The sequence below is a fragment of the Emys orbicularis genome, chromosome 11 (assembly GCF_028017835.1).
Source record: "Emys orbicularis isolate rEmyOrb1 chromosome 11, rEmyOrb1.hap1, whole genome shotgun sequence".
Classification (NCBI taxonomy): domain Eukaryota; kingdom Metazoa; phylum Chordata; order Testudines; family Emydidae; genus Emys; species Emys orbicularis.
Genome location: NC_088693.1, coordinates 66720168 through 66737112, shown reverse-complemented (window position 1 = coordinate 66737112; position 16945 = coordinate 66720168). Strand labels below are relative to the sequence as shown.

The 16945-nt window shown below is 44.5% G+C and overlaps 1 protein-coding gene across 1 annotated transcript in view; it reads right to left on the bottom strand.

Moving 5' to 3' along the window:
- SPAG16 (sperm associated antigen 16) overlaps positions 1-15195 on the bottom strand; it is a 771051-nt gene extending 755856 nt beyond the window's left edge. The window contains exons 1-3 of the mRNA XM_065413738.1: positions 15144-15195; positions 10094-10140; positions 8388-8486 (exon numbers count right to left, since the gene is read on the bottom strand). Of these exons, the coding sequence (XP_065269810.1) occupies positions 8388-8486; positions 10094-10140; positions 15144-15195 (198 nt within the window). The remainder of the gene's footprint in view (positions 1-8387; positions 8487-10093; positions 10141-15143) is intronic.
- Positions 15196-16945: the final 1750 nt, after the last annotated feature.

The window sequence follows — 16945 nt, the reverse complement described above, 5'->3', positions numbered from 1 at the left end:
CCGCATGCAGAGCCTGGCATGGCGGACCACATAAGTGCACGCTGCCATGTGGCCCAGCAGGTGGACAGACAGACCCTGGCTTTAGTCAGAGGGAACACGGAGACTTCCGTGATGAGGTTCATCAACATGTGGAACCTTTCCAGTGGCAGGAATGCCCTGGCGCAGGTCGAGTCGAGGACCGGTCCGATGAACTCTATCCTCTGCACTGGCACTAACATAGACTTTGTGTCATTTACCAATAGGCCCAGAGAGTGGCAAGTAGCTTGAAGTACCACGACATCCCTTTGGACTGGAGACCTGGAGCTGCCCTTGACAAGCTAGTTGTCAAGGTACAGGTAGATCTGGATACCCCGGTGCCTGAGGTAAGCCACTACTGCCAACATGCACTTGGTAAACACTCGAGGTGCTGTCACCAGGCCAAACGGAGGACCGGAAACTGGTGGTGGTGGGGCCCCACCATAAACTGGAGGAAGCGTCTGTGTTCTTGAAAGATCGCTATGTGGAAGTATGTGTCCTTCAAGTCGAGGGCGGCATACCAGTCTCCTGGATCCAATGAGGGCATAATAGAAGCCACGAAAACCATGCGGAATTTAGATTCTTTAGTTACTCGTTGAGGTCTCGCAGGTCCAGGATGGGTCATAGACTGCTCTTGGCCTTTGGGATTAAAAAAGTACCGGGAATAGAACCTCTTGTGCCTGTACTCGAGAGGAACTTCTTCCACCGCACCCAGCTGTAGCAACCCCTTTACCTCCTGTGCAAGGAGGCTCTTGTGAGAGGGGTCCCTGAAGAGGGACAGGAAAGGCAGGTGGGAACAGGGGGTAGAAAGGAACTGGAGGGTATAACCCTGTTCCTGTGCTGAGGACACATCGGTCCAAAGTTATAGCCATCCAGGCAGGGAGTAAGAGGGAAAGTCGGTTGGAGAACACTGCGAAAGAAGGATCGGAGGAATAATCTAGTAGGTCGCCCTCAGGTGCGCCCTCAAAATGAGGGTTTGGCCCCCTGCTTATGCTGGGTTGAGCCCAACTGGGCAGAGGGTGGAGGCGGGTGGCTCGGACAGCGCTTGTAATCCTTGGCTCGTTTATGGGGCTGGTCCTGCCGAGGCTGGCTCCCCTGGCCCTGCGTCTGCTGCAGATCGAACCGCTTACGCGCCGGGGCTGGGACGTAGAGACCCAGGGTCTTCAGGGTGGTGCGGCAGTCCTTGAGGTCATGCAATTTGATGTCTGTTTGCTCTGCAAATAGGGCTTGGCCATCGAAGTGCAGGTCCTGCACAGACTGCTGGGCCTCAGTGGACAACCCAGAGAGGAGCAGCCAAGAGGCTCGCCGCATGGAGATAGTGGAAGCCATGGTGTGGGCAGCAGCACCTGACATCGCCTGGAGGGCCACCCTGGCCGCGGTCATGCCCTCATCGAGGATCGCTCTGAACTCCTTCTTGAAAGCCTTGGGGAGCGACCCTTTGAACTTGGCCATGGTTTGCCCCGTATTGAAGTCATATTGGCCAAGGAGAGCTCGGTGGTTGGCTACTCTCAGCTGAAGGCTGGAAGATGAATAAACCTTATGTCCAAAAAGATCCAGCCTCCTGGAGTCTTTATTTTTGGGGGTAGCCCTGGGTTGTCCCTGCCTCTCCTTGTGGTTAACCACCTCTACCACAAGGGAATTGGGGGCTGGGTGGGAGTATAAGTACCCATACCCCTTGGTTGGCACTAAATACTTATGTTCGGCCCTTTTAGAGATAGGGGCCAGGGAAGAGGGGGTCTGCCACAGGCCCTTAGTGATCTTGGAAGGGGTAGAGCCACCGTGGCAGGAGCCAAGGAGCATAGGACATCAAACAGAGACCGAGCGCTCCTCCAATTCCTCTGCCTGAAGTTAGAAGCGACCCTCTTCAAAAGTTCCTGGTGTGCCTTGGCGTCATGCTGAGGAACTGGGTGAGGGGGCCCCAGGATAGCCTCATCTGGCAATGACAAGGATGATGCCACAAGAACCTCCAAGTCCATTGGTGGTCCAGCAGCTTGCTCCCCTGGGTCCTCCTGGACCTGCAGGGCCTTACCCCTTGAAGTCTCAAGCACCTGAGGGGGATGGAATACCGAGGCTGCTGGCCTCTCCAAGGCTCCTGACACCGATCAGGTAGCCTGGGAAGATTGGGTGAACCCCCGCCCCAAGGGTTCCCAGGGTACCACTGCACCAGCTACTGAGCTTGGGGGCATAGGACAGGTTTTGGTGCTGATAATGTAGTCGGCACCACCTATACCGAGGCTTGTCCCGCAGTTAGGGAACCTTGCTCTGAGCTGGAGTTACCAGCGGAGTGGTCGGTACCGGGTGACCAGGATTGGGCTGAGCGCTGACTCTTGTCTGACCAGTGCCAGTCGCTGCATCCCAAAGCCAACCTGTCCTAGTGAGACTGTCTTGGTCGGGCTCTTGGGGACCGACGGCGTTTGGCTGATCTGTGTAAGATACCCAGCGATCCACGCCTCACGCTACTCGACCAGTACCGGTACGTTGAACGGGACCGGGAGCTACTACGGGCCGGTTGCATTGTCCTGAATAAGGCGACCTTCCTTTTGGAGATGGGCGATGACAGCCAGATGATCGGCGGTCTCTGGTGACCGGAGGTGACAGTAAGCCGGTACGGTCTGGTACACTGTGCCGGACTGGACCGGCTTCTCCGGTGGTGATTTAAAGGGCCCAGGGCTCCAGCCGCTGCGGGGAGCCCCAGGCCCTTTAGATCACCACCAGAGCTCAAGCAGCCCGGCTCGGGTGGGGATTTAAAGATCCCGGAGCTCCGGCCCCAGTGGGGAGCTCCGGGCCCTTTAAAGCGCCGCCTCAGCCCTGCTGCTGGAGCTCCGGTGGCGCTTTAAGGCTTTGTCTTCACTACCCGCCGATCCGGCGGGTAGCAATCAGTTTTTCGGGGATCGACTTACCGCGTCTAGTGAAGACGCGGTAAAATCGATCCCTGATCGCTCTGCCGTCGACTCCGGAAATCCACCTCGGCAGGAGGCGGCAGCGGAGTCGGCGGCAGCGGTCGACTTTCCCGCGTCCTCACCGCTAGGTAAGCCGACCTAAAATACGCAACTTCAGCTACGGTATTCACGTAGCTGAAGTTGCGTATCTTAGGTCGGACCCCCGCTGCAGTGTAGACCTAGCCTAAGAGGCCCAGGGCTCCCTGCAGTGGCAGGAGCACCAGGCCCTTTAAATCCCTGCCCGGCTGCCAGAGCCCGGGAGCCAGGCTCCAGAGGCGATTTAAAGGGCCCGGGGCTCCCCACAGCAGCTGGAGCCTGCTGCTGGGGGGAAGAGATGGCAAATGCTGGCGGGACGTTCCTCTCCATGGGGAACGGTACCGCTGAGGCAGGGACACATGCATAGGTCCCAATGCAGGTTTTCCCTGAGATCGGGGTTCCACGGGAGCCAGTGAGAGGGCAGCACCAGAAATGTCAGGATCTCCTGAGCTGTTTGAAGGGCTTCAGGTGTTGACAGCACCTGAAGCTGGCTAGGGCCTGCATCACTATCTGGAGTTCCAGGCAAAGCATGGAATGGGCTGCACAGCTCGACTTGAGCTGGGGCCCAACTTCTGGCACTGGTGCATGTAGCGAGTACACACACCTAATATGGAATAGACATGAGCAAGCACTCAAAGAAGAATCATACAATACTTAATTTAAATGTGAACAGAGAAACGTTTGTCTGAAAGACAGCCTGCTTTTCACTTTTTCTGGTTGACCAGTCCCTAGATACAAACCATAAAAACATAATTCAGTTTAAATACTTAATTCCTTACACAACATGTAATGGGTAGCAGGTTTAAAACAAATAAAAGGAAGTAGTTCACACAGCCAACCTGTGGAACTCCTTGCCTGAGGAGGTTGTGAAGGCTAGGACTATAACAGGGTTTAAAAGAGAACTAGATAAATTCATGGAGGTTAAGTCCATTAATGGCATTAACCAGGATGGGTAAGGAACGGTGTCCCTAGCCTCTGTTTGTCAGAGGGTGGAGATGGATGGCAGGAGAGAGATCACTTGATCATTACCTGTTAGGTTCACTCCCTCTGGGGCATCTGGCATTGGCCACTGTCAGTAGACAGGATACTGGGCTGGATAGACCTTTGGTCTGACCCAGTATGGCCGCTCTTATGTTTTTAAGATCAGTGCATGCTTTCCACAATGATACCAATGACCTGTGTGACACAGGCTTTCGTTAGAGACCTCACAAGAGACTTTTTGGTGGACCACAATGTGAACTCCCGGCCCAGGGGATTCCTGTAATGCTTATGCTTCCCCTATGCCCTCCACCAATTAAGATCAGGAGATCTCTTGGTCACACTACCATAGGCTGATTGCAGGCCCTTAAAACACATCCATAAGACAGTTTTAAAACACTGGGCCAAATTCATCCCTAGCAAAACACATTGTAGTCAATGGAACTCTGCCAGATATTAATTTGATTCATATAGTACAGCGGCATCTAGCAAATACCTTAAGAGTTATTTCAAGGGCTGGGCCTGAGCAAGGAACTGTTAAGAAGAACCGTACAGGTAAAAATGATCATCTACTGGACTAGACTTTAAAAGACCTGAGTTCAGTTCCTGGTCCTACCACAGACTTCTTGTATGATGCCAGGCTAGTCACTTAATCTATCCTGAGCCTCAGTTTCCCCATCCAAAAAATGGGGAACACACCTGTTTCACAGGAATGTTGAGAGGATAAAACCCATGAATGACTGTGGGGTGCTCACATATTACAGAGAATCAGTAAGAAATGAGACAAACACCATGTAAGATCTTCTGGTGATTTATTCAGTGTAAGGGTTTTGTTCAATTTCTTTTACTGAATAAAAGTTAAAAAAAAAAAAAAAAACAACAACCACCCCCCAAATCCCCAGAGGATGCTGAATCTGCTGATAGCAAGCATGCCCAATAATAACATTGGGACAGCTTCACACCTAGGGTGTCATAGTACCATCTGCTGGTTCTCAGGAATTTTCTGTCCAAGGAATGCTAAAAGAAACTCCAAACAAGACCAGAGGTGGTAGAACAGAGACTGTCAAGAAAATGCATTAGAAGAGATTCCTTCAAAACTTATTCAGCTGGAGGCAAGGACGGACGAAAAACAGGAAAGTGCAGAATTTTGGACAGTAGGCTCAAATTAAATGAAATCTATGAAGGCAGAATACAAACTAATTTTAAGGGAATTTGACTGTTCACATAGGACACAAAAGAAGAATCCAGAAATGAAGTGTTCCTGCAGCCATAGGTAATCCAGAGCTATTTTCTGTTATGGAAAAAAAAAAAAATCTAGATTCATAACTTCTTGGACAAGACATAGAAGACGTGATTATCCCACTTAAAAGGCTCAACATCATTTTTATATGGAAAGAAGATTAAAAATACATCCAGAGGAAACTCCTCCATCATAATCCTGCTTGCTTTGTGTACTATAGGAAAAATAGAATTGAATGAGAAGACAGGACATCTTATTCTGGAAGTGAATGTATAAAGAGCTGAAGATTCCATTTTTCCATATGGAAAAACTCAGTTACTTTTGACAGCAATTACATTCTGGGATCAGCTACCACATTACTTTATACTGTTCAAGGCAAGAACAACAGCAAAAGTAATGACGTGGGACTAAAACAGGACAAATGAGGACTGAAACAAAATAGGGGTGAAGCAGCAGGATAGAACAGAGCTCCACTATGCCCTGTCTTCTATTGGCATCAGGTCCTGAGAGCTTACACCAATGGTATAAGTTAGAGCTGCTCCATGCAGAAGTCCCAGGGGGCAGGAAGCAGGAGGGGTCCGATAGGGGCGGGGGCCGGGCCATGCCTGGCTGTCTGGGGAGGCACAGTCTCCCCTAACCAGCCCTCCATACAATTTTGGAAACCCGATGCAGCCCTCAGGCCAAAAAGTTTGCCCACCCCTGCCCAAGATAATGGATACTAACACATCCTAGCTGTTTGGCACACAGTAGTCTTGGTTTACTGAAAGTGCCAGTTATTAAAATTAAGACAATTGTGTCTCTGCTTAAGTTTAACAGCCTATGTTTCATCTTCTTAGAGAAAATGAAAGCCATGGACACAAACTATAAATAACCATGATTTCTAAGTTGAGGGTGTGGGCTGTATAATGCTTACTGTACTTTTGGATACCTACTTGATCTATGCACCACAATTGCATAAATACTGCATTTCCTTAAAGTCTGCATTTAAATAGTGGATGAAATTCTTTTATTATGGAATTGGGTGTAAAATATACAGCAATTGAACTGAAGCTACAGGGGAAGCATAGGTGTACCAGGACATTAGTTTATGGTGGAATTTAGCCAAGACAGAAGGATTACCACTTGCAAAACATGCCAGGAAATCTCAGGGCTACAGGCATTCATTGCCTCAGTTTTGCTTCACATAAAGATGTGTTTCTTAGCACAGTGTGAGGATATTGATTCAGCAGGCAATCAGAGAGAAGACTAGTACTTGCTGAGTCATCAAAACCACTTGCTTCAACATCTGGGTTATCTAGTAAATGAGCACTGAACAACCTAGCAGATACGCCTCATAAAATATGCAGTAAACATTTAATTATGAAAGCATTAAGGCCAACAACAAGTGTGATTAAAAGTACCTTTGTTTTGCACTATCCTGCCATCTAATGAAAGTGATTGACATACGCTGTTGGCAAAAACTATGATTTACAGTGAAAATTGTATTAAATATCTGAATATCAAGTCCAGAAGCAAAGAGAAACCTTTTAGCTAGAACCACAAAAAAATCATATTGAACTTGAGGCTAAATATGGGCATGGTGCTTTTTGCTATCAAAACTGCAGGAAGCTTTAGGTGTTCATACAGGGCATATATACACACCCCAAGTGCATCACATATCAAGTGTTCCTGTGTAGCAGTCTTACAATTCAATAGAGAAACACTTATGAAACAGCTGAAAGATTAGGCAGTTGTACACTGTCAAAAGATTAGACTAGTAACACTGTCCATTGTTCTGGATTTTAAGTGTCAAGGTGCATAGTCAGATGTAATTACAGCAGATTTGTGAAGAATTTCAAATATTTCCAATGCTTCAAAAACCATACATTTTAAAAACTGAATCTGCTTTCAGATGTACCTCTTATTTTCAGATTTTTTCATCCAAGGTTTAATATTGACCTCAGAACTGATGAGTTTACTTACACACACACACACACACACACGTCTTCCCTCGGTTGTCACTGAGAACTAGTCACTTTCATTAAAAAAAAAAAAAAGTTACATTCATTTGCCTTTGCAGAACAAAGATTATGACACTCACTCACTGCATAAATGATGAAAAATATATAAAAAAATTGATGGTATAATGGAAAGGAACGGTACCTTACACTATGTGACCATAGTAAGCCAAACCAAGTAATTTTTCTGCAACTGGAAATAGCATCTGAAGTCACTATGGTATACTGAAAACAACTGTTCAAGTTGTGATCAATTCAAATTCTCAAGGATTTTCCTAGTCCCACCTAAAGGTGGGTAGCTGGCTGGCTCTGTAGGGAAGCATATGATCTGGTCCTAGCAGCAGCAGAAGTTTTGCTAAGAGCCAGCCTACAGTAGGGAGGGCTGAGTTGGGCCTCTCTGTTTTAGTGAGCACCCTGCTTTGTCTCTCACCATTTTGGGGTTCTTGGTGTTATTTTGAATTCTTTAAATTAATAATAAAAAAAAAAAGTAGTGTCGTGTTACAGCCTTCCAACAAGAGTATTTATGTTTTTAAAATTAACATGTGGGTGTGTGCTGTGAACATAACACAATCCCATCACACCACTACATGGTATTCTATTGCAGTTTTAAAAATCAAACTGTAAAAGGTAAAAGTATCTAAAATTAACACTAGTTGTTAAATGGGTCATAATTTGATCACAGCTCTCATTCAGCCAAGCAGCCGGTATATACTTTTTGGTTTTTTTAATAAAATCATTTGAGTAATTCTACTCCTGTTCAGCAAAGCATTTAAGCACATGTTAAACAGTGATTAAAGCACATGCTTCAATGGAACTTGGCTGAATCAGGGCCTAAATATTTTATTTAACTCATTCCATTTAGAGAAAAGTATCCTAACACATTTTAGCGAATTAAGTCTACTTTTTTCCTTAAAATATTGAGCAATGCATGAAATATATAACAAGACAGGCAAACAGTGAATAGAGGAATATCAGGGTGGATGGAAATGAATTTATTTAAGCTCGGTTCTCCTAATTACATCATATCTAAATGTTTCTAGATATTTATGCCATAAGAAGTGTAAAAGGCTCTACCCATACTTGTATTCAATAATTAAGAGAGTGTTCAATGTCTAAACTTTAAGCCAATAGAAATCAGTTTGATTACTGATGGATTCTTAACAGTTTTTTGAAAACTCTTACTATAATTTGTGCATCTTCAGCCTGCTCCTGTATTGTCTGCAAAGCCTTTACCAGATCTTCATCACCTTCTAGGAGACTAAAATCATCATCTGCTGGAACCTAAACCCAAATATAAATGAAGTCACATCAATGCATATTTTAATGTATTATACTTTCTTCCAGAATGTAATTAAGTCCCAACAGCACACAGTAATTTAAAAAAAAAAAAAAAAAAAAAAAAGTCTTATGCTAGTAGACATATTTGAAGCTTGGTGTTAGAATTACACAACTGATTATTGTTCTACTTGGCGCTGAAGCATACAATATTTATTTAAACACACACACACACACTCTCAGAGTGGTATCCTTACCCTATTTAAATCAGTGACAAAACTCTCATTGACTTCTTTGGAGATGGACTTTCAACCCTGATCTCTCAGCACTTGATCCGAGGCTCAGTGGAAAGATTCTCATGGATTTCACCAGGCTTAGGGTAAGAGCCTGCTGACTGACATAGTAGATTATTTGGGGAAGAGTGGACTCACTGCTGGCCCAGCCTGGTATAATAGTTTCTCCTCATTAGCACCTTCTGCCAACCATTGCTTCAGTCCTACAGTGGTGTCATCTTCTCACAACTTGGTCCTCCAGGCAGGTCCCTTAAAAGTCTTACCCTTTCAGAGGTGTCACGGTCTCACATGAGTAGTATCCTATACATGCTAATTACCACCATAGCATTTTCTGCTCATACTAGATTCCTTTACAGTCCCACTTCTCTCAGAGTAAAATTCCTAGGCTTCCCTCAGCCTTCACCAACAAAGCACAGAAAATCCCAGAGAAACCAAACCTAACTAAAGCAGTTTCTGTCCCTCCAGACTTGATCTTTTAATCCCACTAGGTTCCCTCCAGCATCCTGGTATAGAACATCCACCACCAATACTACTTCCTTAGAAGCACTACTTCGGCGAGCCTAAGCACAAAATTAGCCCTTTTCCTACAGCTACCCTATAATTCCTTTTCCAGGCTAAGAGAACTCTATCCCTCACCCGTATACCCCCTCTTGTAGTTTTCACTTCCCTGCTTAATGAGACAACCCAGCTCCTCCAGCTGGGTCTGATAACAAATCAACCCTGACACACCCTCCAGGTGCAGGAAGATGGGCTAATTGAACTCTCCAGCTCCTACTAACACTTTGTTCACCAGTGTGGGGTTTACACTCCTTCACACAACTACAATTCAAAAAGAGATCAAGCACAGGCTTTAGTTAGAGGATTTTGTTTATATCAAAGACCAATACATTAATATACTGAAAACAATGTCCAAGAAAGCAAGGATATATTATATAATAATATAAACATATTTAAATAATGAATAAGCTGAAATTAGCTCACTATGAATAAGCTGAAATCAGCTAAACTGAGTTACTGCTACCTTTTAAAAATTATCTAAATGGAAATAAGACATAAATCAAATGTTACTAGTTCTTTTTATTAAGTGAAAATATACACTGAATATCATGCATATTTTAAAGTATGCTTCATAAAATAGAATTTACTTCTTTGGTACTAAGATATCTTAGTGACTGGTGCATTTAAATAAAAGAAGAGGTGGATACTACAATACAGATCTCTCTTAAGATTATCTCCTAAATTTTGAGATCTACTGATTAAAGGCACTATAAAAGAAAAAGGTATTATTATTATTGGCAATATTATTATTAAGTAAATTACCTCTTCATACTGATAATCATCTTCTGAGTCTTCTGTAATGGTAACTTCTGTATGTTTTGTCAAGTCTAAAGCAGCTGACATATGTGGTGCTTTCCAATGAGAATTAAAATAATTTTTATATAATCATTAAAAAAGAGCAGTTATTCATAAAGCAGTAATTATCAGCCTCTCCCCTGTTCTATGTAAGGGCAAATTTCATATATTTAGGGCTAACTTTGGCTCTTGGATGCCCATACACAGCTCCAATGAAAGGCATGTTGCTGCATTCAAGAACAGAATTTAGCACTCAAACTTTTCACTGCAGGATTGCACAGCATTAAAATACCACCTATTTGCTCTGCTATAGCTAGATGCCAATTGCTGTGCTTAATATAAACAATAGGCCAAACTCTACTCTCAGGTACATAGTCACAGTGGCTATATTGCACCAGGGGACTTTCACTGTCGTTATGCCTCTGGGTGAATTACATCCTTTTAGAAAGCTAACCATTTTTTATGAGGTTTAGAGATCTGATCTAGCAAATGCACATCTGTGGGATCCACCCTTTGGGGAAAAATAACAGTAAATTGAGCACTGAAGCTTCTGTTATGTTGGTTTAACAGTCCTACATCTCCTTTAGTTACATTAGGGAAAAAAATGGATTAACTGATTTTAATGGGAGGATTGAGAGGTGTGTGTTTCAATGAATGCTTTACAATCTCCTTCTAGCAAAGTGTCCCAGCAACAGCCCATGTGCCCATTAAGTTGGGCAGGGAGAATGTAGCTGAGAACAGTTGCTCTTTGGACAGGACTTTGAAGAGCTGTCCTGAAGAACTGGAGCCTGACCAACCTTCTAAGAGTTTAGAAGCTGTCTGTCTCCTGAGTCTCAGCTCCCCGCTCCCAAAGGCAAATGCTGGAGACCTTACATTATCAGCCAACTTTGTTCTTTTCGTGGTCTTAACTGGAGGGGGGGGGGGAATTGGGCAGCAAAGTGGTCCAGGGACCACTAACTGTTTGCTAGAGGGGCAGAAAGAGCTAAGTGGCTGCAGCTGCTCTAGTGTTCACAAGATGAGACAGGGAGGGAGGGAGAAGAGTTACTGGGAGCAAAATGCACAACAGGGAAACCATAGGTTTTTTTAAGTTGCTCTGGAGATTGGTAGGGAGCAGCAAAAGCAGAGGAAGTCTGGTGGCAGAATTGATTTGGGAGGTCAGGAGTTTTGGTTGATTGAGTTTAGTAAGTAGTATAAGAATCATTTTTTAAAAGCTAGACACCCTATGATCAATTCACTCTTCATCCTTTCACTGTACATAAAGTGACCATGTTGCTACTTTATGTCTGGGGAAGGTATCTTGTGAATGAGACTTTAAAAAGTGAGGTCCTATTTGCACAGCATGGATACTAAAGCCCAACTTTTTATAAAGGAGGGGCCAATGTATGTGTGCTACTTATGTATTTGTACTTGACTGTGATTATGTGCCTGAATCAGATATTTGTACACTTGCCAGTGCTTCCTAAAATCCCTGGTTTCTTTGGAAAATTGTCCTTGGCTGTATTATATTTTATCCATATATGTGTGTCTATATATTTGGAGAGAAAGGGGCAAGCAAAGGAAAAAGTTAACTGTGTTATTGCCAAAGGTCAAGGCTTCATTAGCTGAAGTTACAAAAATCTTTTGCTGATTGGAAATGAGCATTTAAGAAGAGGGGTTATTTTTAAATGTGCCTTGGTTATACATACAGCAAAGGGAGGTAGTAATTTACATGTGAGGTTTAGAGGGCTTGCCCCACAAATGCTTTTGAGCTATTGGTTGATAAGTCAAAAAAGTCTTAATATGCTGGGAACACTTTTCTCCCCACGCTCCAATAACTTCATATCATGAATGGATTTTGCTCCAGCTTTTAAAAAAAACAAATAAATAAATAACAGAGCTGAGACTAGCAATAGCAAGTTTCAGCTACAAAGGACTTTTCAGAAAGCTACACGTGCATAAATAGAAGTTTATAATAGAAATCACAATGTAACTGTAGCTGCTTTAATTATAGCAAAAGGTATAATAAAAGTAACATTTGAGGCAGGTATGATCTAGTCATCTGGGACTGGGACTCACAAATGTGTGCGTTCTAGTTCTGGCCCTGCTACTATCGTGTTGTGGGGCCTTGGGCAAATCAGATTAAATGTATGGTCCTTAGAGTCCCTTATCCGTAGAACGGGGATGATAAGTTGCCGACCTTGCTGGGTATATAACAATTATGATTTACTATTAATTCACTAGCACCATAACTGAATGGTACTTTAATTAAAGTTTGCAAAGCACTCGGAAGCTGAAAAATGTACTAAGTATCATTTTATAAATTATCAAATAATAAAAAGCAGGATAATGTCACTGTAATCAATTAAGCAGCCTTTTGGTACTGTCATATTGTAGTAGTAAATAGAGGTTTGAATGTTTATATGGTACAATTTAAATACAATACTGTGCATCCAGCAATTTGGCTAAAAACATTTCTCTCACTGGATGCTTAATTGTATAATGAGAGAGACAGATTTTGTCAAATTGTTTTACATATGTGCAACACTTCATTCCTTTTTCTCCATATTGACAATTCTATTCTACAGTTATAGAATCTTTTACAATGTGGATAGAAATGTCACTATGTCATATCCACCAGACATTTCAAACTAATGCAAATGCTCTTGGTGATTTAGGTGCTTCCAAGACGGGTAGTTTGCTGCTAGTTTTTTAAAAGTGTTTTACTGACTTGATAGCCCTTATGTGACATTATGGTCTAGACTACTGTGTTATTGCAGGTGCTATGCATGTGGAATAAAACCTCATGTTAAAAATCTTGAAATTTTTCTTCAAAAATCATATTTCAGATGCACAATAATCTTTTAAAGACCAAATTCCTCATTCAGCTAAATTTTTGAGCAAACATTGTCTACACATTTTATTTTAAATGTCTTTTATAATATAGACACTCTTATGTAGTGCCTTTTACTAGCCACAGGGCACTGAAGAATTTCTGTTTTAAGGAAATAGAAACTGAATCACAGAGAAGTGGATTACATAGGGTCACAAAGGCTACGTCTACACTATGGGGGGGATCGATTTCAGATATGCAAATTCAGCTACGCGAATAGCGTAGCTGAATTCGACGTATCTGATCCGACTTACCCCGCTGTGAGGACGGCGGCAAATCGACCGCTGCGGCTCCCCCGTCGATGGCGCTTACTCCTACCTGGGCTGGTGGAGTACGTGCGTCGATTCGGGGATCGATTATTGCGTCCCGACGAGACGCGATAAATCGATCCCCGAGAGATCAATTTTTCTACCGCTGATCTGGGCAGGTAGTGAAGACCAGCCCTTCCAAGGTTGGGAACAGAACTCAGATCTCCTGATTGCCAGCCTCTAAATATACAAAACAAAACAAACCTGAAACCACTAACTTATAATTTGTCTTTGCTCTTTTTATAACTGAAAAGGAGTTAAACTGATTGTTTTTAAATGTCATAACTCAGAAATAAACCTTCTAAATTGCTGTACTGCAATCTAAAATTCCTATATTACTTGTATAAACTACTGAATTAAAAATAGATCTTTAGGGAATGATTGAATAATTCAGGCCCTTGATGACAGAATTAGAGCCTTTCACTCTAAGTCAGTGGTTCAAATATTGCCAAGTGGAGGAACAAGCAAACGTGGGTTACCTTCTGATAGGTATTTGGTGCCTTATGGAAAAGGCTTGGAAAAAACTTACCAGATGCTTGCTACAGAGAGACAAATAGAAAAAGGAGTAAGAGGCAACAGCTCCAGTACTTCAGTTGTTGCTCACAGCTTTCCCAAGTAGCAACAGAAAAGTGACATTGTTATGGTTCTTGTTAATATTTCACCCAGGGATTCTAAACAACAACAGTGGATCTTGGCGGCACACTGTAATGAACAAGACTATGGACATTCCCACTGTTACTATTCAGAACCCCCAGGTGAAACTAACAAGAATCAGGACAATTTCACTTTTCTGTTTCCATACCAGTGGCAGTGGAGTCATCTGTTTGTAGATACAGCAAGATGGCTCTGCATCAAGCTACAGTCAGTTCACATCGAGAAGGTCTTCTTAATCATGAGGGCTGGAGACTTAGCTGTCTTCATTCAAATAAAAAAATTAAATTCTGTGCTAACTTATGGTTTATTCCCCCCGGGTTCCCAGGGAAGTTCACTACACATGCTCCCCGGGTTACGCAAGACCCGACTTATGGAAATTCGCACTTACGGAAAAAGTTCCATAAGCCAGAAATAGGATTTTCGAGTTGCAGAAATTTTTGCATAACGTATGGGTATACGTTTCTGACTTACGCAAAATTCGAGTTACGCAAGGCTTTCCGGAATGGAACGATTGCGTAAGTCGGGGGGGCGTCTGTATTAGCCAGCAGCAAGTAGGAGAGTGTTGGTAAAATAAATTGGTAATCTCCGGTTTTTCCTATCATAATTACGTGATTTTGGCCTGGCTCCCACTGGGCAGGTCTGAACCTGGCAAATACAACGATATGGGCATCGAGTGAAGCTTTTACTGCAGATGCCACTGAGAAGCCTGTCTGAATGGGCCACAGAGGTGGTCCTTCCCCAATCCTGGACAGAGCTCAGGCAGGGAGGGGGGGGGGGGTGATCCATGCAGTGGCACTGATCCATGCAGACAACTAGGGGACCCCAGCACACATCACCCCACTGCTTGAACTTGCCCTGGACTCAAAACCAAGGGTGGGGAATCTCCATTCATGGAGATTTGTTCTCAGTTGAATCAAACTCTCCAAAAATCCCCAGAGGCCAGAGCCCGACAGCCCACCCCGCAAAGCGAGATTGAAACCCCCAACACCCCCCTGCCCTGGGTGAAGATCCTCGGCTCCCCCTCTCCCGGGGTGAACCCCCAGAAACCTTCCGCCTCCCCCCCCCCCCGAGCGAGGAGCCCCCGGGGTGAACCCTCAGCAAATCACCCCCGAGCATCCCCCCCCTTATCCCCAGCGCTGCCCAGCCAGGACCCAGGAGCCGCTGAGGGGGCGCAGGGAGAGGATACGCTGCAGGCAGAAGGGCCCCTCGGCTCCGGCCACCGCCGCCTCCCCCTCCATCGCCGGCTCTCCGGGTCGGTTGTTTACACTCCGCTCTCGCCGTTGCTAGGGTTCCCCGCAGAGCCTCTCGCGAGAACAAGGAAGCAGCTCGCCCCTTCTCTCCGCCTGGTTCTATCCGGATTTCACGGGGGAGCGGGCTAAGGCAAGAAGTGGGAATGGCTGGACGCGTCCCTGTCGCCATAGCAATCGTCCCTTCTCGGTTACGGACAGGGGAAGGTCCAATGGCGCTTCAGTAGGGCGGTGCCGAGGGACCAACTGGCCAATCGGTGTCAGGCAGGGGGAAAAGTCCCGCCTCCTGGCCCAGGCTTACCCCACTGGCCAGAGAAGGGGGCTCTGATATGGTGCCAGGGAGAAGGGGAAGTGCAGCCCCTCCCGTGAGCCCCCCATACTGGGTTGGGCCTGCGCCCTCAGTCCCCAGCTCTGGGGGCATTAGGCAGTAGACCCACCCCTGCAGGGCTACCCAGTACCCCCAGTTTGCCCTGGGATCAGAGCTGCTGGGGAGAGCAGCACAGAGCTCTGCCATTTGCAGCATGCCAGGTGTATTGCCCTAGAAACCCCAGGCGCCATGGTGCACCCTGTTGAGCACCATCTACTGTCACCTTCTCTGGCAACTAACACTATGTATATTATCAACTAGGGCTGTCAAGCGATTACAATAATTTAATCGCATGGTTAATCGTCCTGTTAAGCAATAATAGAATACCATTTATTTAAATATTTTTGGATGTTTTCCACATTTTCAAATATGTTGATTTAAATTTCAACACAGAATACGAAGTGTACAGTGCTCACTTTATAGTTGTTTTTATTCTAAATATTTGCACTGTAAAAACAAGAAATAGTATTTTTCAATTCGTTTAATACAAGTACTGTATTAAGAGTGCAATCTCGTCATCATGAAAGTTGAACTTACAAATGTAGAATTATGCACACAAAAAAGACCTGCCTTCAAAAATAAAACAATGTCAAACGTGAGAGCCTACAAGTCCACTTAGTCCTACTTCTTGTTCAGCCAATTGCTCAGACAAACAAATTTGTTTACATGTGTAGGAGACAATGCTGCCCACTTCTTGTTTACAATGTCATCTGAAAGTGAGAACAGGCATTTGCATGGCACTGTTGTAGCTGGCATTGCAAGATATTTACGTGCCAGATGTGCTAAAGATTCATACTTCATGCTTCAACCACCATTTCAGAGGATATGCGTCCATGCTGATGATAGGTTCTGCTCAATAACGATCCAAAGCAGTGGAGACTAACGCACGTTCATTTTCATCATCTGAGTCAGATGCCACAAGCAGAATGCTGATTTTTTTTTTTTTTTTTTTTTTTTGTGGTTCAAGTTCTGTAGTTTCTGCATCGGAGTGTTGCTCTTTTAAGACTTCTGAAAGCATGCTCCACACCTCGTCCCTCTCAGATTTTGGAAGGCACTTCAGATTCTTAAACCTTGGGTCAAGTTCTGTCTTTAGAAATCTCGCATTAATACCTTCTTTCAATTTTGTCAGATCTGCAGTGAAAATGTTCTTAAAATGATCAACATGCTCGGTCATCATCCAAGACTGCTATAACATTAAATATATGGCAGAATACAGGCAAAACACAGAGCAGGAGTGTAGCGAGGCAGTGGGATACCCCACAGCCCCGCTGAGGGCCGAACCTCCCCTAACACCAATGTGGGCGGAGCCACTGGGTCCGGCGCCCGCCCCTCAGAGATCACGGCGCCAACCCAGAAGTATAAAAGCCCGCCTGC